The 22042-nt window shown below is 36.6% G+C and overlaps 2 protein-coding genes and 1 long non-coding RNA gene across 3 annotated transcripts; 2 read left to right on the top strand and 1 right to left on the bottom strand.

The window, feature by feature from the left end:
- The first annotated feature begins 2747 nt into the window (after nucleotides 1-2747).
- Nucleotides 2748-6154, top strand: LOC136847332 (uncharacterized). Its single transcript, XR_010855711.1, has 3 exons — nucleotides 2748-3017; nucleotides 3440-3517; nucleotides 6087-6154. It is a non-coding gene; the product is annotated as an uncharacterized lncRNA (long non-coding RNA).
- Nucleotides 6155-6479: 325 nt separating this feature from the next.
- On the top strand, nucleotides 6480-9884 carry LOC136847331 (DNA-directed RNA polymerase III subunit RPC7-like). The gene is made up of 3 exons (XM_067118910.1): nucleotides 6480-6532; nucleotides 7109-7194; nucleotides 8739-9884. Exon 3 carries the CDS (start codon nucleotides 8749-8751, stop codon nucleotides 9418-9420), a length of 672 nt encoding a protein of 223 aa, XP_066975011.1. The 5' UTR covers nucleotides 6480-6532; nucleotides 7109-7194; nucleotides 8739-8748; the 3' UTR covers nucleotides 9421-9884.
- A 1580-nt stretch (nucleotides 9885-11464) lies between these two features.
- Nucleotides 11465-21780, bottom strand: LOC136847330 (splicing factor U2af 38 kDa subunit-like). The gene is made up of 3 exons (XM_067118908.1): nucleotides 21612-21780; nucleotides 17362-17512; nucleotides 11465-12380 (listed from the first exon to the last, which is right to left on the bottom strand). The coding sequence occupies exons 2-3, from the start codon at nucleotides 17499-17501 to the stop codon at nucleotides 11786-11788; spliced, it is 735 nt and encodes a 244-aa protein (XP_066975009.1). The 5' UTR covers nucleotides 17502-17512; nucleotides 21612-21780; the 3' UTR covers nucleotides 11465-11785.
- Between the last annotated feature and the right edge of the window lie 262 nt (nucleotides 21781-22042).

Consider the following 22042-nt stretch of genomic DNA (forward strand, 5'->3'; position numbering starts at 1 on the left):
TACCTGAAGTTAGCCTTATACTTCAGAACTAGTTTATAAATAACTCTCAGTAGGGTTTGCCACCCAGCTTCCTTAGGCATTTTAGCTTCAGATAATAAGAGAATTTCCTAAGCCTACACCAGTGGACGTCATCTAGAGTCCATGTGTCTCAATTGCAAATTTCTACATTGAGTCATCAGTAGGCACTGCCTGGTTCCCCCTAGTTGCATCTTGGGTGGAGAAGGACCTTCAGTCCTTGGGAGCTTGTGCAACAGCACAGTAACCTATCCCTTACTTCTGACACTCAAGGACAATTTTTAAACCCTAAAAAAAAGATTTACCTGTAATGCAGGATCCTAAATTTTATTAGTTACTTCATCCTGCAAACTGAACAGCTGAAAAGCAATACTGTATAAGAGGTGCAAAAGAAACGAGCAGGTAAAAGTTACTGCTGGGTTATTACAGATTCAGGAAGTTTATATAGCAGCCGACTGGCGCCAAACCACGGAAGACAATGACATTGAGCGTGACCTGAGGTCAAAAACAATTAACAATAATATGCAGCGAACAAGTACAATTTACAATACAAAAACATAGAACTTCAATATGGATACAGTCTTGATGCCTGCGAATAAAGAAACATAAGATACATAATTCATGACAGTTGGACAAATACATATAAAGATGAAATGGTAGAAAATGCAGTGACCTGGCACGTTAGGCGTGACGAATTGAGTGTGAAGAAAGTGGGAATTCACCAAAGAAAACTTGCTCAGCGGAGACTTCATTAATGACGCCTGAAGCAGCGTCGATGTGGTGACTTTACAACTGTACCTTAATTCACCTAGGAATCCCCAGGTGGGCATTTGATTATGATCTGTGCGTGATCGTATATGGCTTTGTATCTTTACATCTTGGGACAAGATGTTAACCACATGGACAGTTTTAGGAATAATGACTTTACTATTCATTCACTATCTGGAATTGAAATATAATGGATGATTTGGCTATTTTTTTTTTTTTACATCCTCAGATGCATAGCATTGAATGTATGCATAATTTTCCTCTTATGAAAAGAGTTAACTGATCTTTATTAAAAAGTTTTCTTCTCTGTAGAATGGAAAAAACAATGATGCGACACCAGAGGAGAAAATGGAAGACAAAAGAAAGCACAAGAACTTTGTAACCAAGGATGCACTAAGCAGTGATGAACACAGAAAAGCAGAGGAAATAGTCTACCATGAATAAATAACAGAAGTATGTAGTGTTAAAAATGAAAGATTGTTGAGTCAACATGTCAGGATATAGCAAATACTGATGAATTACAGGATGCACTTGTGAATGACAAGGTCTTCATGCAATAACAAAGGAATCTTGCTAGATATGTGATGGAAAGCTTAGAAAGGAATTAGAAAGCAGCGCATTACCCACTGAATGAGATGAAGTGGAAACCGTATCCCTGTACAAAGAAGAAACAGCATAAAAGATTAGTGGAAATCTATGAATAGAGAAATCCAAAAGGAAATTGACTGGCTGGAAGGAAGCAAGAATGGAAATAGAAAAGGGGTTGATTGCACAGCTGGAATAATGGAACGTATAGAAATTCAAGGAAATGTTGGACATAATGTTTTGGGTCCCCAGTCGAGCAACAGCTTATTAAAGCAGGTAACCTAGCTACCCTGGGTCAAGCCAGCCCAACTCTGTGCCAATACCAATCCCAGGTAAATGTGGGGGGGGAGTTGGAATCAGGAAGGGCAAAAGTACATAAAGCATTAGTCAAAGCAAATTATGAGATTAGCCATTCAAGACAGCAGTGAGGTACATATATTTGTTGGTATGTTTCCCTCTTGTAGAAAAGGAGTAGCAAGAACAAGAGGCAGTTACTGAAGCATGGAAGAGATAAATAGCTCGACAGTACTTACAAATACTTTGGGGAATGATATACAGAAGAAGGAACTAGGGATGCTAGTTTGAGAAAAAATAGAATGCCTTCTTTGGGATGCTTAAGAAGTACATAAGCACAATTAAAGTAGAGCAAGTGGTCTTGTAAATAAGTAAAATCGTACGAAAATGTAGGGCTCCCAAACGTTACTTGCAAATATTGACACAGAATTGTGTTAAAAGAAAAGTTATTTTCTTCCCAATATACAGTATATTGCACCAGTAAGTTTTGCTGAGGTGCTGAGAATTGTACAAACGTTTTGATTGTCTAGTGAACCCTTAAATGTATATGAACATTTAGCAGGACAAAAAGTCTGTCCTTCCTCCATATAATCCACTCTGATTAAGAAAATACTAATGAAATTGTGGGATTTTTGACAGGTTTGTTTGTATTAAACTTCCTTAAGTCAATACTGGTGGGTCCTTTGCCCTAAGGCAACCCTTCTGTGTGGTAAGGTGTGAAAAGAAGTAAATGCTTGATGCTGAGACCTGAACTCTAAACACTAACAAAGGCTCTTTATAAAAATTGTATAGAAGTAGAATTTTTATGGAAGATATATATATAATAATGAATGTAAAAATATAAGCAAATGATGATAAATTTCTCAAATTATCTCACCTATACTGCATTATATTTAACCTTTTTTATATCGTTTAGTAAATAATTTACAGTAATAAATATTATCTTGTGGCCGTCTCCTTTACGCTTAACATAATAACTATAGGTCAATTTGCTCTGCACCTATCCCAAAAGGATAATGAGCCTAAAAAAATTAATAGTGACCTGTGAAAAAAAGGGACCCCAAAGAGCCGTTTCATAGGAATGTATCCTTTACTACTACTACTACTCCTACACCTTGCTGCAAAGGGTGGTGGTGTACTGTGACATTCTTGTGAAGTGAGACACACCGAAGAATTTTTAATCCCCGAAATAGACAACGATATCAAATAGTACCCATATATTTTGTTTTAAATTTGTATTCTGTATTTTTCTTATTAATTAGGCCAGACTAGGCTTAAGGTGCCATGCGAAACGACCACGATATCTGACGTCGGAGTTGAATCTTGCATAATTGAACTGAGTGATTGATCCTCGGGTAAGATTCGTTGCTGTCTTATTTAGTCTTATTATTTTTGCCTTTAGGTCTATTTGCATGTATCATGGAAAGTCTAGGCCAATTTTAGATATTTTGATTACCTCAATCCCTCATCAGGTTACACCATTCTTCACTCAGTACGTAAAATAAGTTACGTATCTCTTATTATTTTTAACTTGGAACCTATTTTCGTTTAGTTTATACCTTCCTGTCAACCATAAACCCCATTTTACTTTATTCAGAGGTCTATGGAAATCTCCAATAGGCTAATAGAGATTTAGGTTGCCCTGTTCAATGACTGCTCTTCTTTTTGCTTGCGCTGATTACTCTTCCTCTTCATACCGTTTGGTTCAGCTTGTGTTTTATAGAATATGCATTGTTTGATTAGTGCTTAATGCTGCCTGTTCTTTTTTGTGTTACAGCCCTAGTGGTATGGTTCCTGGTTCCTAAGCGCTCACCCCACAAACACAGTTGCGGGCACACTACACGATTCTCATGAGGTGTGAAGCTTTATTCCCTTGAATACAATTTTACACAATTTTATTTTTACTATATATATCATTTAACAGTTTTTTTTTAATTTAGCACCCTACCCTTTAACCTCCCAGATGTTTTACTTAATATTTCGAATTTACTTTTATTACTCCTCCCTTTTTTGTTACTATTACTTTTTAACTGGTGCCGTCGCTTTCTGGGTTGGTGACGTCCTTTATTTTCATGGCTGTTCTTATATATTCCACTAGTTTTCTGTTCGGGGCTTTCAGGGTCTCTAATGTTAAGTTTTCTATTTTTTGTAAGGTTTTACACCTGAACAAATGTTTGGTGCTGTTCTCCTCCTCCTGTAGTCTGCAGTTATCACAGACCTCGTCCTTATATCTTCCCTGGTAGTTAGCTTTCAGGTTCAACATATTCAGCCTGATTTTCATTATTAAGCATGCATCCTTTGTTTCTAGTTCCCTTAGATGCTTATTTTCTTCAAAGTTATCAATGACTCTCAGCTTCTTCATTTCTTTCTTCTTTTCTTCCAATGTCGTTTCGACATCTTGCTTTATTCTTCTCTTAATTTCCTTTTTCAGTCCTTTTTTGGCATATTTTCTCATTCCATTTATATCTATATTATACTTGTTACTTATATTTTCTACGCCTTTTGTCCAGCACTGTCCGTAGGGGGCTCTTAACTGGTCGTCTACTATTTCTTTGATTAATCTTTTCTTGTCTGAATTTATAATATTGTGGAATAGCATTATTTTCTTGTGTTCAACTCTATAGGCTACTGGCCATATGTCGGACTCCGCTATAATTCCCCAGTATGGCGTGCCCTTCGGCAGTTCATGCATTCCTTGGAGGATCCTGTGTTGTATTTGCTCTAGAGCATTTGACTCGTTTTCTGTTAAGTTGCTCCAGGTCTCTATGTTGGCAAATAATGTTGGGACTACTACTGTTTCATAGATCTTTTTCCTTACTTCTAATGCCATATTTCCAACTTTCTTTACGTTTCCATATTTTCTTATTTCTCTTAAGGTACTCTACCTTTTGATTTCTCGGTTTAATACTTGTTTCTTTTGAGCCATTTTGTGTGTACCACTCTCCTAGGTATTTATATTCGCTTACACTACTAATTGGGCCGTTTTTAAACTCTGTTCTTATGTGGACTGCCTGGCCCTTTGTTCTTCTATCTATTACCAGCACTGCTGACTTGCTTGGCTTAGTGTTAAATGTGAACCTCTTCAGTTGCTCCAGGCTACGACAGTTTCCAATTGCCATTTCTATACCTTCTTTCCTGCTGGTGGGGAACATTATATCATCAACAAGTATTAGGGACTCTATTTCTATATTTCTTATGATTGTTATGTTCTTCCTGCTTATTTCATTCACTTTGTCTGTTGCTATGCTGCATAGCTTTGGGCCGTAAATTGTACCTTGTCTTACATTTTCTGTAATTTCGATAGCGTTTGTTTCTCCCGCAGGGCATCTTATGACTACTTTGCCGTTCTCATTCATCTTTCTTATCAACAGAGCATCTTTCCATCCTATCATTTTCCCAATCTCTTTTATGCAGTCCTTCAGATCTAGTTTATCAAAACATTTATACGCATCTCCAAACCCTATGTACGTCGGGGCCCCTAGCACTGTGTTGTAGTCAATCACTGCGTTCAGGGTTAGCAGGTGATCAACTGTGGATCTTCCTTCTATGCCACCACATTGGAATTGGCTCATCTTTTGATTTATTTCGTTTGTTAATTCCATCCTCACTTTTTCAAATACCTTACTTATGTTGCTCGTGATAAATATTCCTCTCTTGTTTTCGAATTCTAATTTGCTTCCGTTTATGAAGTAACAGTATTTCTTCTGCCAGTTTCCCTACTTTATCTTTAGGTTTGTGTAATATGAATAACTTTGTATGATGCATCCATTCTTGCCATGTAGTCATACTTCTTGTACAAATAGTAACCTTGAGTTCCTATGTGTGTTACATTTTCACAATGTTAAGAGGTTATATGTTTAGTCAAGAAGTAAAAGAATCCTTTATAGGCTAGTTTTCTATAATCGTGTCCATAAAAATTAGTGGGACTTTTTTTCATAGTATTTTATGCGATTGTGACATATTTGAGATTTATTTTCCATGAAAATTTCATGGTTAATCAATATACCTCAACAACAAGGTTGCTCTTCTAGGGTCACATTAGCAGCCCCCTCGAACACCCTCAGTCAGGCATCAACTGGTACTCCTAGTTAGATTATCAACTGGTACTCCTAGTTAGATATTCAGCGGTAGAGAGTGGTCACCCATTACTCTCTGTTATCACATGTTACTGGGAAACTAATGTGAAGGTGGTGACTGCACTGCTTGTAATTTTTCCGTACGCTCGTGCTCAGAATGTTGAAAGCTCCCCACAGCCTTGTAGTGGAACATTTATTATGTTGTACCATATGATTGCATAACCTAAATAAGACAAAGGTTTGTATACATTGTATGAACAAACTGCTATTTCTTCTGTAAAGTAACATTGCAATTTTCCTGGACATGCAAACCTTTAACCAATGTAATGTTTTTCTCCATAACCTAAGGAAGAAGTGAGGGATCAGTCTGGCGAGTTGCTTACCTGGAAGTTACTCCTGTATAAGACAAAGTTTGTATGTAGGAAAATTGAGTTTACTAGAAATAATGCATTACTGTTACTTTAAAGGAAGAATTAAGCACTGTACTGTATTTTTTTTATATTACATATCACAAGAAGTAACATCTTTTTTATATTATGTATTTTTAAAATGTTGTTCTGTACTTTTATGTACAAGTGATATTAAATTTTTGCCAATGTTCTTTCACAGGTATGTCTGTTTATCACGACGAAATTGAAATTGAAGACTTCGATTACGACCCAGAAACCGATTCCTACTATTACCCATGTCCCTGTGGAGATCGTTTCCAAATTACTAAAGAAGAATTGTCCGCAGGAGAGGAAGTTGCAACCTGTCCAAGTTGTTCTCTTGTCGTTAAAGTCATCTATGATCCAGTAAGTTCATCTCTTAATCATATTTGTACTTGCTATTCTTTGTTATTGATAGTTGTGTTATGTCTTTGTTTATTACAAGGCATTTCTTCTAAAATTCCATATACTGTATACTGTAATATTGTTCCAGAAATTCATTATTCTTGCAATGTGCAGCACAGTTCCCTGTTTTTGTGGATGCTTGAAGGCATTCCTTCAAGCCCCATGAATTGGAAGGGAGAAGTGTGTATCTAATCATAAACAATGCTTAATAGAAAATATATGTAAGGCACAAATTTCATGCTTTGCAAGTTTTACTGATGGGTTCAAAACTGTATCAGGTGTAGGATTTGCTGCCATATCCAATGAAACAAATCAGTTCTCATTATCTATCATTACTTCTGTTAACTTTGAACAGTATGCATTTGAAATAGATTACAGTATCAGGTGTAATGGCATAGGGATTAGTAACCAACTTTTTCATTGGAGCTAATTTAAAATTTTTATCAACTTTGATGACTAGTCATATTCTGTGATGAATGTTTTTATTTTTGTAATTTTCTGCCTTGTTTGTTAATTTAGTCGTTTTGATTTTTGCAGGAAGATTTTGTTAATTATGAAGAGGAGGAGTCAGTAAAAACGTCTAAGGAGAAACTGCTAGAAAAACATTAACTTGTCCATATTCTGTAAGTATCATCTGTGAAGTTCATTCTCAAAAAGTACAGTTATAGGCACAGTATTTGTAAATTCTTTTATCACACCCATCACTTTACTATAGCAGTTAATCTACTCCAGCTCGTTTACTAGATGTTATAAAAACAGGAGAGACCCTTCGTTGTCATTTGCACATCTAGTTTCCAATGTGTCCAATTCTAGAGCTCTCATTGCAGCTGCACATTTGCTTTTTATTGCCATTTGCAGTATTACTTATTGGCTTTCCCACATCCATTCTGTTGAGTCTGGATCTCTTGCCAGCCACCATCGTCTGCTGTGCATTTGTTTGTTTGGGGCTGCCTTGTTTTTTTCTCTAGTGTGTCTCTTATTGTAATTTTTGCTTGTTTTTTTTCTCTAAGTCAATGTAATTTTGGTTAGTTCTTTTTTATTCCTTCTCTGTAACTGTTGTACACATCCCTGTGATTTGGTTGCCATGCTGTGACCATTTCTCAAAAAAAAATCTCCCTCCATCATATCAGTTACTTTTCCATAATTACAGTACATGAAGGTGGTAAAAAATTTCTTGACCAACATACCATTTACTTTTTGCACAAATTTTATTAATCTAGTACTGTATAAGTACTTTACAGTACTCTGTCTTTGCAGTGTAGACATTAAAGAAAGGTGTAGATACAACTCAAGACCCAATTCCTGATTATAAAGTTTGCTGTGCAACATTAAGTGAAGAATAATTTGTGTACTTCAAATTAGAACTAACAGAATCTTCAATATACATGTTCAGTTTTATAAAAAAAAATTTTGAAGCCATATATGATATGTTCCTATTTCATAAAAACCCATTTGGGCACAATTGGTAGTCTTGTTTACTTGTTATAGAAATGAAAAAAATTTCATGGAATTTGTGACCAAATCAGGGATATCCATACACAACCAAGGTGGGCACCTAAAAAGGTATATGAGACTCCTTATGTTACCAGAGACTTATTAAATTTACAGGTAAATATTGCCAGTTTTAAGGGTCTTTATTTGAGTTTGGTATGTTGTATGAACACACAAAACATTGAAATTATTTTAGTGTTTCATAAATGCCAACTTATTTTGTTGGCAGTACCCTCTTGTCAGCTTCTGATCATAGCACTTTGGGAAATGTTACCACTTTGTCTTCTCAAGTTTGTAATGAAGCCAGGATTTATCATTAGTTAGTATGGCATAAGTATAACAATTGATTTGTATTTTATTAAGCAGAAAAATTACGTAGGTTTGTATTTTATTAGAAGAAAAATAACTAAGGTTTGTATTTTATGCCAAAAAATTACAACATTTTTATTTTTATACTCAGATTGTCCTTGTTCTCAATTGATTTTGATGGGAAAAAATCACTGGGAACACAGATAAAGAGGAAGTGTTCAGCAGATATTTGTTTAGCCACTCCCCATGCACTGACAATTAGTCCTGAATAAAAAAGGTGATAGATTTAACCTATTTCCCAGAAGTAAAAGGTGGTTCCGATGATTTTTCAGTGAACGTGTGGTCTGTAACTCTTCTTATTTTCCAGAAAAGGCAAAATGGGAGGAAGGGGTCGCGGCGGAAGAGGCAGAGGGCGGGGGATGACTCTGGAACAGCTTGGAGTTCAGAGAGGGGAAGTGTTGCCAGACAATGTTGTTGGTCCCCCAGAAACCTATCCACCTCTAGAGTTTCGCCCTTGCCACCCACCTCAAAAGGAGAATGTCGAGGAATACATTTTGTGTATCAAGAAGGAATTCCAAGAACATATGCAAAATTCTCAGTATTTTATCCAGCCAGAAGTAAAATGTCCTGACATTGAAAGATATTCTGATAGGTACCAGGTGCTTACCAGCCATCGTGGGCGACTGATGCTCAATTGGTCACACTTTCCAAAAGAGCTTCATCCTCTTACTCCAGCAGTGGCCACCAAGAGGAAATCTAGGGTTAAAAAAGTTAATGTCAATGTAAAGAAAGCTAGAGTAAAAGATATTAATGTGAAAGAAACATTAGAAAAGTTAGAAGAGAAGGAAGCTGCAGTGGGGAATGAAAGTGAGGAAGAGGAAGGGGAAGATGATGATGATGTTGAAAATAAAGTTGAAGAAGTTGATGAAGAGTTGGAAGTGGATGAAGAATTAGATGATGGTACAGACTACATTAATAACTATTTTGACAATGGTGAAAGTTACCTTGATGAAGAGGATGATGCTCTTGAAGAAGGTGGTGTATTTTGAAGGTGTCATTTTTTGTCTATGGATACTCGAAAATTGCTTTACTTTGGCGATGAAGCACACATGGTGAAGAGTGGGAAGTTATGACAGTTATTTTGACTTCGAAATGTGATACTGAATTTATATTTTAGCATGTTAGTTGGTTGCGGTCAAATGTTTGTGTGTTATGCTTCATTCACTTGTATCTTAAATGTACAAGTATCGGAAACAAGTCGTTGAAAGGAATTTTGTCAGTCTTCAGCATAGATCCAATATATTAAGAACAAACACTTCAGAACAGCCTTATAAGAGTATATTGACCTGGTATTCTGGTTACCAAACCACTGTATAGTAATACCATAACACATTAGCGTCATTTTGACAATATATTGCTGTGTATGTTTTCTGTCAGCAAGTACAAGGGATATTTTTGAGAAGCTAATGAAATTGGGAAAATCATTGTTTTAAAATTAAATACCACAACACTACACTTTGTATATTTCCCTAGTTAAAATATGTAATATTATTTTGTTCCTACAGGAATACAAACCTGCAGTTTCATAAATGGAGTTTCTCACTTGAAGCATGCTGTGGCTGTCACTAACTGGAAAAAATCCTATCGGGCAGGCTTATGGGCCATGTGACCCGAGTCGGCCTAGCTATTATTTTTTGTGCATACAAACCATTGCCCTGCAGTACTCGACACATTGGTTTGATATGTGTTGACTGCATACCACATACGAAAGAAGATTCTCATCCACTAGAAGATAGAAGTAGTCAGGATGGACCCCATATGAACCAAGTGTACCATCTCGGTCCGAGCCGGGGAGATTGTGCAACTGGCAAATATACCTGGGGTCGGTCATGAGGTGGTGTAAGGTGACGGCACATTACCAGCTTTCAAGACAGCCCCCATATGAATCAAGTGAACTATCTCAGACTGAGTTTTGAGCAGCAGCCAGGAACAATACAAATTAGGAGTATATGAGGCTGACTGGAGAAAATCAAGTAAAAACCCAAAACCTGGAGAACAGAACCATTGGTTGTTGCAGGAGTCCAATAACCAGCAAAGATTGTGCACCACAAACACTGCTCTGGAAGATGCTCACGAAACGTCTTGGGACATTAAGGAACTCGGGAGGGTTAGGAGAGAAGAGGCCTCCAGAAGGCCAAGAGAACATCTGGCTGAAGAAGGGTGAGAGGGCTCATGTGATGGACACTACACCACTTTTAGCTCTCTATCATCCTGTTACCTCAGGATGTGGAACATTGGTCCATAATTAACAGTCCCACAGGCAGGGATGAAAGCAAGCTTAACCTTTTGGAAGTCTGCCAAGTTGATCTGAAAGTCTAACAACTAACTACAGCTCTTCCTGAAGCTTCAGTCCCAAGAAGGGATCAGACTGTTTCTTCTACATATGAGAACAACACTCGAGGGAAATCTTGAAGGCTAACCCTGAGAGGATGACTCCATGTGGGCTTCTTATTCTTTAGTAGTCCAAAGACTTTTGAGAAGGAAGGAGAGAGGAGGTCAAAGCCAAACTCAGGTGCTCCTCTGGAAATACTGAACAATCCGCACCTGGAAAAGAAAGTACAAGACCTTTTTTGATGTTCTAATAAGCAAACCCAAGTCTTGCCGGAAAGATAATTTAGTACCAAGTATGAACCATGGTTACCAAACCAAGAGAAAATTATTTGTCGCTCAAGTCTCCCTGACAATGACAAACACAACAAAAGCAAGAAAATGTGTATAAATAACAATTTTCCAAGTATCCCTGATAAAATGAACAACCACAAACACTAAAAGGGGGGGAAAAAAAGTTCAAAATCAAGTTCATTGACCCACAAAGCAATAGAAACTTCCAGACTTGATGGCTGCTGGAGAAGCAACTGGGTTACTGACCAAACCAGCTGTCGCCAGAGGTTATTTATATGAAAGATGGAAATGGAAGTTTTATGTTCTCACAGGAACAACAGTTACATAAAGTCACACAATCTTATCAAAACAAACCACTGCTTCAAAAAACCAAATCAAAGATAACACTGAAGTGCAGAATGATACACAACATTGGTAATGTCTATAACTTTTATTGGTGTAAGATAATTACAGCTATTAATATTGGGATGCTAGTACTTAAACTTGACACCAGTATTGTAATATTAAAAATACCAAAAAACAACTCCAAAGAACATTGGTCATCAAAATATTCATGTACTCTATATGGCTTGACTAAACCTGGTAAATTAAACTGCAGGATTACAGTATGTATCTTAAGCTATCATGAACATGCTTGTCATTAGCATATGTTTAAATCTTAAATCTTACCAAAGTGTTCTAAAATAATCAGTTAGATCTGCTCGAACCGAGCTGACACCACACTGAACCCCCTCAGTAGCGGCCCTTGCGCTCTCTACGATCTCTGTCACGTGAACGTGATCTGGAGCGAGATCTTCGGCGATACTTCTGGCCCTCTCCATACCTGTCTGAGTGCCTTTCACGTGACCTGGAGCGCGACCTCGAACGATGTCTGTATCTGGATCGGGATGACCTAGCAAGGAGGTTTTTCAAGTGATGTGAGATTGGCTTCACATGCCAAAAATTGCAAAAGCCACCCTTACCACACTGTCCCATCTCAAACTGCCGGCAAGAAGCCTCCCTAAAATCAGCCACTGGGCAAAGGTCGCAGTAGATTGGGCGGAACATGTACCAGCGGTTGTTGAGGTCTTCTGCTGCCTTCACAGCATCTTCCTCTTGCCGAAACTTGATGTAAACATTTCCTCGTAAATGATCGCATTGATTGTCACATACACACATCTCTTCGATTTCTCCATATTTCTCCTCACATTCAAAAAATACATCCTCAAAGAAGTATTCAAATTGTTCTTGAATTTCATGGTCACTCATGTTAGCCAAGTGTGATCCATCAGCAGACTTTGCAGAATTTTGTTGACTGACATACATGTTCTGCATCACAACAGTTTGGCTGGAAATAAAAATTAGAAATTTACATCATGATCATGCAAATACCCATTTCAAAATACTGGGTACAAGTTCAAGTAACGTACACTGTAGCCAACATGACGTCAGTTTCATGATGAATTCTATGGAATATAATACAGTAAACTTACACTTACATAAAAATATTAACTGTTTAACTGTCTTTTATACCTATGAAAATACAATAACTGATAAACTATTTTCATAAGCAAATGCCACAGGAAATTGAGGAAGATTTGGTACTAAAGTAAATATAGTGTGAAAATCTACGTAATAAAGCAACTAAATCTCAAATGCAGGCAGCCATGTGTTTCTAATTGCAAATTGGGATGATTGATACTGTATATAAATTGGAGTGGTAATCTAATGTTTAGTTTCACATAAAACACTTCTATTTCATTATTCATTTAAGATAACTAAGCAGGCTTTTAATTCAAGAAGACAGACAGACAACCTACTTCTTTCTTTAACCCTTAAACACCTACTGGACGTATCATACGCCAACTAAAATTGTCTGTTGGGTGTCAAGTGGACGTACCGTATGTCGACTACAAAAAATTTCAACCTTCGGTCAACTTTGACTCGACTGAAATGGTCGAAAAACGCAATTGTAAGCTAAAACTCTTACATTCTAGTAATATTCAATCATGTACCTTCATTTTGCAACAAATTGGAAGTCTCTAGCACAATATTTCGATTTATGGTGAATTTTTGGAAAAAAAACTTTTTCCTTACGCCCGCACGGTAACTCGGCCGAAAATTTCAGAAATTCTTTCGTCATTTTGTCGTAATTTTTGCACTGTTTTATATTAGCCGTTACATAAAGTTCTATATATGAAAATGTGCGCAATTTCATGTAAAATACAGCAAAATACAACCCATGTTTGTAGCTTTTATCAGTTTGGAAATATTTTCATATAAACCACGATAACTGCCAAATTTTCAACCTTTGGTCAACTTTGACTCGACCGAAATGGTAAAAACGCAATTGTAAGCTAAAATTCTTACATTCTAGTAATATTCAATCATTTACCTTCATTTTGCAACAAATTGGAAGTCTCTAGCACAATATTTCGATTTATGGTGAATTTTTGAAAAAATTTTTTCCTTACGTCCGCGCCAGAAATTCTTTAAATCACGTTGTCGTAATGTTTGCACCGTTTTATATTAGTCGTTACATAAAGTTTTATATATGGAAATGTGTGCAATTTCATGTAGAATACAACAGAAAATAACTCATGGTTGTAGCTTTTATCAGTTTTGAAATATTTTCATATAAATCACGATAACTGCCAAAATTTCAACCGGTCAACTTTAACTTGACCGAAATGGTCAAAAACGCAATTATAAGCTAAAACTCTTACATTCTAGTAATATTCAATCATGTACCTTCATTTTGCAACAAACTGGAAGTCTCTAGCACAATATTTCGATTTATGGTGAATTTCTGAGAGAAAAAAAAAAAAAAAAAAAAAAAAAAAAAAACTTTTTCCTTACGTCTGCGCACGGTAACTCGGCCGAACATCTCAGAAATTCTTTCGTCACATTGTCGTAATATTTGCACAGTTTTACATTAGTCGTTACATAAAGTTTTATATATATAAAATGTGCGCAATTTCATGTACAATACAACAGCAAAAATAACTCATGGTTGTAGCTTTTATCAGTTTTGAAATATTTTCATATAAATCACGATAAATAGTAAAAATTCGACTTTCGGTCAGCTTTATCAGTTTTAATTTTCGATCCGGAATGGTCCAAAACTGCAATTGTAAGCTAAAACACTTACAGTCTAGTAATATTCAATCAATTAGCTTCATTTTTCAACAAACGGGAAGTCTCTAGCACAATATTTCGATTTATGGTGAATTTTTGAAAAAACTTTTTTACGTCCGTGCGTTTTAATTCATGCATCATTTTGTGATAATATTTTCTCTGTGTTGCTTTGATCGTTTTACAATTTGTTATATACCAAAATCATCGCAATTTAGTGTACAATACAAAGAAAAACAAAATAACCCGTTAGCTTTAACCGTTTTGCTCACAGCGATTTGTATAAAATTATATATGAAAAAATTTTTTTGTGGTCATATATTTCAATATTTATATATAATGATATTTTTTTTCATTTCTGATGGTTGCACACTAAACTTCAGGCAATGACAAAAAAAGGAGCCAAAAATGAACTCTTAATCTTAAAAACTAGGTGTGCTGTGATTTTTTGAAAAAAACTTTTTTTCCGCTTCGGCACTAACTCCCGAACGCTGCCGGCATACGGGAGACATTTTTGTAAACAGAGGCTCAGCGTTTAAGGGTTAACATGAAATTAATTAAAATTTTATTATAGACATAAGTTAACAGCTGATACTACATTCTACAAAAAATTTTTTTCCATAAAAGTGTTTTATTCAATTTAGCACTCTGTGAAATAAATGCTCTGACTTGCAAACAGTCAGCAAACCATTCCTACTAATTGGTGGCCTGCTTTACTTACAAATACTGCATTGTGTATTAGGCAACAATCACTTCGTTACAAAAAGTTTTTGTTTTACCAGTTTTAGAATATAAATACAGTACAAATATACACTACCTTTGGATACTCTGAATTACAAAAATGGTCCAAATTTGCTAATTCCCTTTTCATGACTGACTTTCTATTGTTTAACTTCACTGCTTTATGGTTCCACAATAAAATATTTGTAAAATATACTTCACAAAGTTCAGGTTAACCTAGTCCATTAAACCTCTTACTGTAATCTTGAAAAAAGCAGATGCAAAGTTTACATTAAACCTCTTACTGTAATCTTGAAAAAAGCAGATGCAAAGTTTAATGTTCAAACTTAATCCTGTGAAGCAAATCTAGAATAACTAGTGGGGTGCTACGGGGGACTGTTGAGCCACCATCACTTTACCCTTTCATGGATTTTATAATGTACAAAGGAGGCTGAAGATAAAAGGGGAGGTTTAGACTGGCATAACAATACAAACTTGCCAAGTAAATGATGCTGTGTTACTCAGCAACCAACCATAGGATTTACAAAACTTGTGAAGAGGACACAATTATCAAAGGTGGGACTCAACAATAACCAAAAAAAAAATTCTCATGGATGGGGATGATATAACACATGAAGAAAAGGATTAATGCTGGAACACTGACACCCAGTACATATCCTCTTGAGTTGGAATTAAGTGAAAGCTAAAACATGTAAATACAAAATGGGCAAATGAATATGATGTGGAAATCAAACAAACTGAAATTGTATACAAAAATACAATTGTACATGCCTCACATGATCTGCACTGCTACACAGTATGACTACAGTATATGAATTTTGAATCTCGCCTCATGGCTTTGTACTTCACATGAACATCTACATACTAAAGTTATCCCTGCATTAGCCGCTTTTGTAATCCTCACATGACAGTTATTCACATTTCTCTTTCAATGTGAGTGTAAAAAATTTATCTAGATAAGGAAAAAGTATTAAGATTGGATGGGTAGGAAAATACTGTTTCAATCACCTTTGATCTATTGGCTGAAGAGCAGGTAAAATATGTGAAAAACTTACCATTAATGTTCTACCAGACATCCACATTTCATTCTCATCTCCCCCATTCTTTTCAATATTTTCCATGGGTTTTGCAAAAGTTAATAACAAGACACTCAGTTTGGTATCTTCTTGGAATACATCTAAATTAAATTGGGAACAACTTAATATAGTAAGAAAGGAATGTAAATGTATCTACGAAGCACTATTCTTGTTTTGATAATTTGACAGGTCCTGTAGAGCACGAAATGACTTGTATTAATGGTGTACATAAGGAAAGTACATGAATTGCAGTGGAAATTATAAAGAACCAAGACTGCTTCAGCATCCTATGATGATTAGGAAAAGGCACCAGTGGTCAACAATATACACAAGGTTCAAAAGGTACCAGTAATCTACAAGAAAAGCTTCATGCAAAAAAGACAGAGATACCACATATTCGTGGCTCTTGAAAAGGCATGCATCAATTATCAAATAATTAGCTTGGCAATATAAAGGCAGAGGGTACTGGAGTTAAGCTAGTGATGTTACTCTAAGATACAACTAGATAGGTAGGTCTGAGAGAGAGAGAACCAATGGAATTGGGATAAAGCTAGACAACTGCAAATGCACATCTGATTAGTAGAGAGCCCAAAGACCTCCAAATGGTACATAAGGCCTGTACTACATTAAGTCACAGAATACTAATGATTGATGGTCTGAGTGAGGTGAGATTATAATATTAAGAGTGAGGAATTGGGTTAGAGGCTATGTCCTGAGGTCAAAAAACAGATTCAAAGACTTAGATGGTTCTGGCAAGTGATGCAAAGGAATAAGGAAAATTTAGCCAGAACAGCAAGACATGAACATAGCAGGTCAGACATGTGGGAAGATCCATGGAATTGTGAAAAAAGGGGACATATAAAGACCTAGACCTGTTGGAGGCTGAGGAGCATAACAATGACAGAGGACAGGAGAGAACTCATTCCATGTCTGACACTTTAAAGCTAAAAGCTAAAGAAAAACTGCTTATGACACGAATTATGGTTTTTTGACATGTTTTACTATAAAAATTGTCAACTGACAGCAAATAAACAAGACTGCTCCAATGTAAAATCTTAAATACACTTGAGTACAAAGAAAGGTTATATTGCACACTCCAGAATTAAATGTATGGTATGCACTGGGAAAAGGCTGTGCTCTAAATTGTGTCTGGTGATGGTTGGGGTTTGCATTCTACATATGGGGAATTCTCCAAATCAAGTATCTCAGGTCAAGATCATTTCCAATATGCACAAATGAACAATCTTATATAACGAGCTCTGAGGTCATCAATTTGCCAAGTAAACTTTCAAAGAATGGAAAGACCAAGTGAGGCCCTCATGTGGAAGTTTATCTGAAGCAAAAAAGAAAACAAAGATAAACTATGACAGCACTTACCTGTATTGGGGTTTATTGTGTTTCCTAGAGCATCTTTCACTGTGGCGACAAGCTCCTGTTTTGATATAAAACGAACAGTTGACTTTATCCTTCTCCGTTCCATAAATGGAAGCAAGGTATTCTGCTCCTGACATAGACATCTTCAATGATTCTGTGATAAAAAAAAAAATTCATAGTAAAAATACATTATAACTGCACAGCACAATTATGCATCATATCAGGTTATCTCTGCACAACAGTACGCTACAATAACATACCAAAAAAAAAATTAATAATAATATATATATATACAGTATATGAGAAATCTCACACACACACACTTTCATTATCGCCTCAATTATGGCCTTCATTCCTTCTCATGCAACTACTGACAAAAAAACACCCCATACATACAGACACCTTGTGTTTTGCACTCTTTCTAATGTCTCACCCTATTCCAATGATTCCCAATCAATGGGTCATAAAACATGCCAGGGGCCCGGAATAGTTAATAAGGTTGCTTCTTTTTATTACCTAAATTATTCATAACACATTGTATAAGTAATAACATTACTGCATCTAATCCTTAAAAGGTGTTTGGTGAGAGCATTAACTATTCAAGTGGTTCTCTTTGCTATACTATAAATGATGTATACTGATGTTTTATTTAATACAGAAAACAGACATGATACAACAACACCTTTCCAAGCATTGTTCCATATATCATGATCAATACAATACAATAACATAGAGCTGTACTTCATAATCCATACACAATCACATTGAAGATTGTAAATGGTGACATTTAACAATTTCATCAGATTGTTTGGGATCAAAAATGAATTTGGAACTTACCACTTTGGCTTTACTCTGGTTTTTAACTTGAATACACCACTGCATCTTGTCTCAAGGCATTCTTAATTACTATAAGACAAATACTAACTGAAAAAATCCAAACTGTATAACACAGCCCACGTTAACCTCCACTTATTCCTTATTTTATATGGTGAATTAACCTTGGGTTAAGTAGATATTAATTTCATACTAATTATATGAATTGCATATTTCATTTTTCACTGTTTCTTGTACCAAAGTTTGTCTATCATAAAGAACTGGAGTTTCAGAGAGCACGTTGGGCCAACCTAGATACTAGACATTGGCCTACTGAAGTTTGTGAATTTGACTGCACCTTGAAGAAGAGTAACCTCACATCAGTATAATGTAATCTAATAAGGCCTATCTATACTATCTTCCCAGCAAATTTTCCAGACTATATTTGAAGTCTCTGAAACCCATTGGGTAAAACTGCACTACTACCCTGGCCCTCTACAGTAGTTCACCAACTACCCATTTACATGCAAAATGGACACTGTGTTAAGTATCAAAAGACAGTCATTATCATAGGTAATGACAAAAGACATAAACATGAACAAAAACATAACTAAAAGGCAGTAAAGATCCTGGTTGGCGACTGGCAGGAATCAGGCTGCAGTAATTGTCTTCAGTTTTACCCTGAAGACAATTACCACACCCTTCTGGTTTTGGTAACTCGCAGTTTTGGTGCAAAATGGGTGCCACATTTGGTACCTGCCCCCTGGGGTTGAAGGTAAAAACAAACAAAAGATGGTTAGTACCATAATCAGAAACATAAACAAAAGGAGGTAAATATTGCGGCATGTGACTAGTGGGAATCAAGCCACACTAGTAGACTGCAGTTTTACACTATAATGGTAGCTTGTTAAAACTGCCAAAGAGTTGCTCCTTTTGGGCCTAGACTTAGGGTAATTCCCTAGTCGTGCCATGCTTTACAACAAAGGGGAAACATCTTAACCTAACCTATCCTACGGCACTGTGCCCAAACCTGGTTGTGGTTGGCTTACCAGTTAAATCGCAAACTACCAGAGTCCAATTCCTGCCGATCACTAACTGGAACAATTTTTTTTTGGTAAAACTTTACTTTAGTTGCGCGGCCTGATTCCCGCCAGTCGCAGACTGGGACAGATCTGGGCATGTCACCCTAAGTTAGGTTAGGTAGGTAAGATCTGGTTAGGTCAAGGAAAAGGTCATGTCTATTTATGTATGAGGAAGCTGCCCAGTCGACAACTGGCAGGAATCAGGCGGCGCAACTAAAGAGGATTTACCCTTATACTAAACATTATGCTCAATTAGCTCATAAACCAATAGGCCTAATTAAGAAACTAGAGGTTAACCCCTTGTGGTCGGGTAACATGCATATATGTTTACATATAGCTTTGTGGTGGAGTCCAAGAAACACACATATATGTTCAAGATTTTGTGCCATACAATCTGTAAGAATTTTGCGGGAAAAGTGCTTAGATCACTTCCATGGGCCATAAATGAATCATGGCAATTCTTGCCCCAACTCTAATACCTAGTCGGTACAGCAGAGAGGGATCAGTTTGCCTTGATATGTTGTAGGAGAACGTTATCCAAAATTCCCATCCAATGACGCCTCGTAAAATATTTTACAAAAAATACATTCAGAATTTGTTACTGCCTTTAGTTCTTGTCTGTTATGATATTGTGTGAGCTGTAATTATAATTTTACAAAATCAAATTTTTAAAAAATTAGAAAAAATACTTATAAATTGGTAAAATTAGCACATTTTCAAGGGTGTCTTTTTGAAAAGACCCTTGCACCAGATTGGAAATATTCACTTTCAACTTTCCCTGGAAGGTACCGAATTTTTTTTTATTTTTCTTTTGTTAATACCATGTGCATATACGTATCTTCCTCTTTCCATTCAGTTTTTTTTTTTTTTTTTAAATTGGCCATCGTTAAATTTAGCTTGGTCTAGGGGTGCTTAATATATATTTAGCCCAGACTGTGAGGGTTAAGGTAGTATTCTGCAGTTTTGGTACCTAACCTATCCTAGGGCACGGTGCCCTCTGGATCCTTCCTTGGGGTGAGTGCAGTATAACAGAAACGGGTTTCGCAAACAAAAACAAACCCAACCTTTCTTAGAATGCAATGTCCTTACTTAACCAGACCTTACCTTCCCAACCTCACTTAAGGCGGCATGCCCCAACCTGGCCGGGGAAGGGGGGGGGTGCTTCACCTCCCATTGAACCCCATAAGTAACACTACGCCTAAACATCAGTCAATGGACTAAGCATCATTCTCCAAATTACCCATCTTCCTCCCTCACCCACTTTACACACTAAAGGCCTACACAGAACATGTGATAGATCTAAGTAGTAGCTCCGCGGCAGCGATTTCCTTCTAACTTCACTTTTTCTACAGTTTTTGGTTGCTAATTATGGATTTACCTTTAATTTTTGTTGCACGAATGTAATTAACCTGTAAATAACCCCTTTAGTCCATCCAGCAAGGGGTTTCCATACACGATCTTCACAAGAGAGCACAGGTACGTCTGTTTGGAACGGTTCATATCCCGTCCGGCAAGTGATATCACTTGTTAACGTATGGGTACCCATCCCCCCCGGGCCAGTACTAAACACGGTGAAGGGACATTCCATTTGGCTGACAACAAACAAATGCACCGCCAGTAACAGAAGCCCTATAAGTGTACAAAAAACCAGTTGAAAACGTAAAAACAGGCATGGAGCTAATACTTAGAATTACTGAACACGTCCACAACTTGGCCTTGCCTATGCTGCAATTTAACCAATTTCTGAAAAAACACATTACCTTCACACTTGCTCTCTCTTTTTTTAGGGTATGCTTGATGACAATTACTGCAACAAATTGTTTTTACTTACAAGCACCCATAGGCCTAGACTAACCTAACCATTTACACCTAGCCTAGGCCTACAGAAGTTTCGATGACCATCATCCAAACAAGCCTAATTAATGCAATTATAAATAATGAAGTAAATTTTAATCATTATGTAAGCTCTATCCTACAAAGCCTTGTTTTACTGATTACATTTTTATGGGAATAGGAAACGTTAATAGTAGGCCTAACGAGAAGGGTCTAGTCTTGTTTATCATGCCTTACGCGTACGCATACACCGATTTGTTTTGTTCCTAATTTTACAGCTTTCTCTTCAATACACTCACTAAAATACCTTTAAATAAACTCTAAAATACTCCCCTCACACTCTAGAGTTAATTTAGTAAACAAATGTTGCCGAAAAACAGGCAAAATTTTAATTTCGGGCACCGGTAAATGAGGCAGAGTCTAAGCCTACCCTAGATTCAGTCACGCCACTTGAAACCTTCATTATCGCCATATTTACCGCTTAAATTATATCTAAGTTATTTGATTTTAAGTGAAACATCTCACCTTAGCCCTGCAGGGTCCGGAATACCGAGGCCAACGACGAAAAACAAGTAAAAATAAACGAAGTTCGGGACCCGACTTCGTTGGGAGACGTACGCAGATACACAATCAACAGGAAAGCGAAGCCAACAGATATACAAATGTCGTACAGTAAAGGCGACGACAGTTACCTTAAGCAAGCGTATATTCCCATCAGAGACGCATGGCGGCGAACACGTGTTGGAAATAATTACAGGACTTATATACAAACCTTAACCAATGTTCAAAATATATGGATTTCATTACATTACATAGTTTCCCAAAATCACGGACTTATTAAGTAAGACATAATCGGTTGCCGGTAAGGGTGACTACATGACCTTAACCAAGCGTATATTCACATCAGACATACTTGGCAGCGAGCACCTGGTTAACAGGGTTTCTATTAGGTTTGT

Source organism: Macrobrachium rosenbergii, chromosome 16 (assembly GCF_040412425.1).
Source record: "Macrobrachium rosenbergii isolate ZJJX-2024 chromosome 16, ASM4041242v1, whole genome shotgun sequence".
Taxonomy (NCBI): domain Eukaryota; kingdom Metazoa; phylum Arthropoda; class Malacostraca; order Decapoda; family Palaemonidae; genus Macrobrachium; species Macrobrachium rosenbergii.

Coding starts and splice junctions, on each gene's coding strand:
- LOC136847331 (XM_067118910.1), top strand. CDS start 8,749: ATGGGAGGAAGGGGTCGCGGCGGAAGAGGCAGAGGGCGGGGGATGACT.
- LOC136847330 (XM_067118908.1), bottom strand. CDS start 17,501: ATGTCTATGTCAGGAGCAGAATACCTTGCTTCCATTTATGGAACGGAG. Junction 12,381..17,361: donor CACAATAAACCCCAATACAG/GTAAGTGCTGTC, acceptor TTTTATTTCCAG/CCAAACTGTTGTGATGCAGA.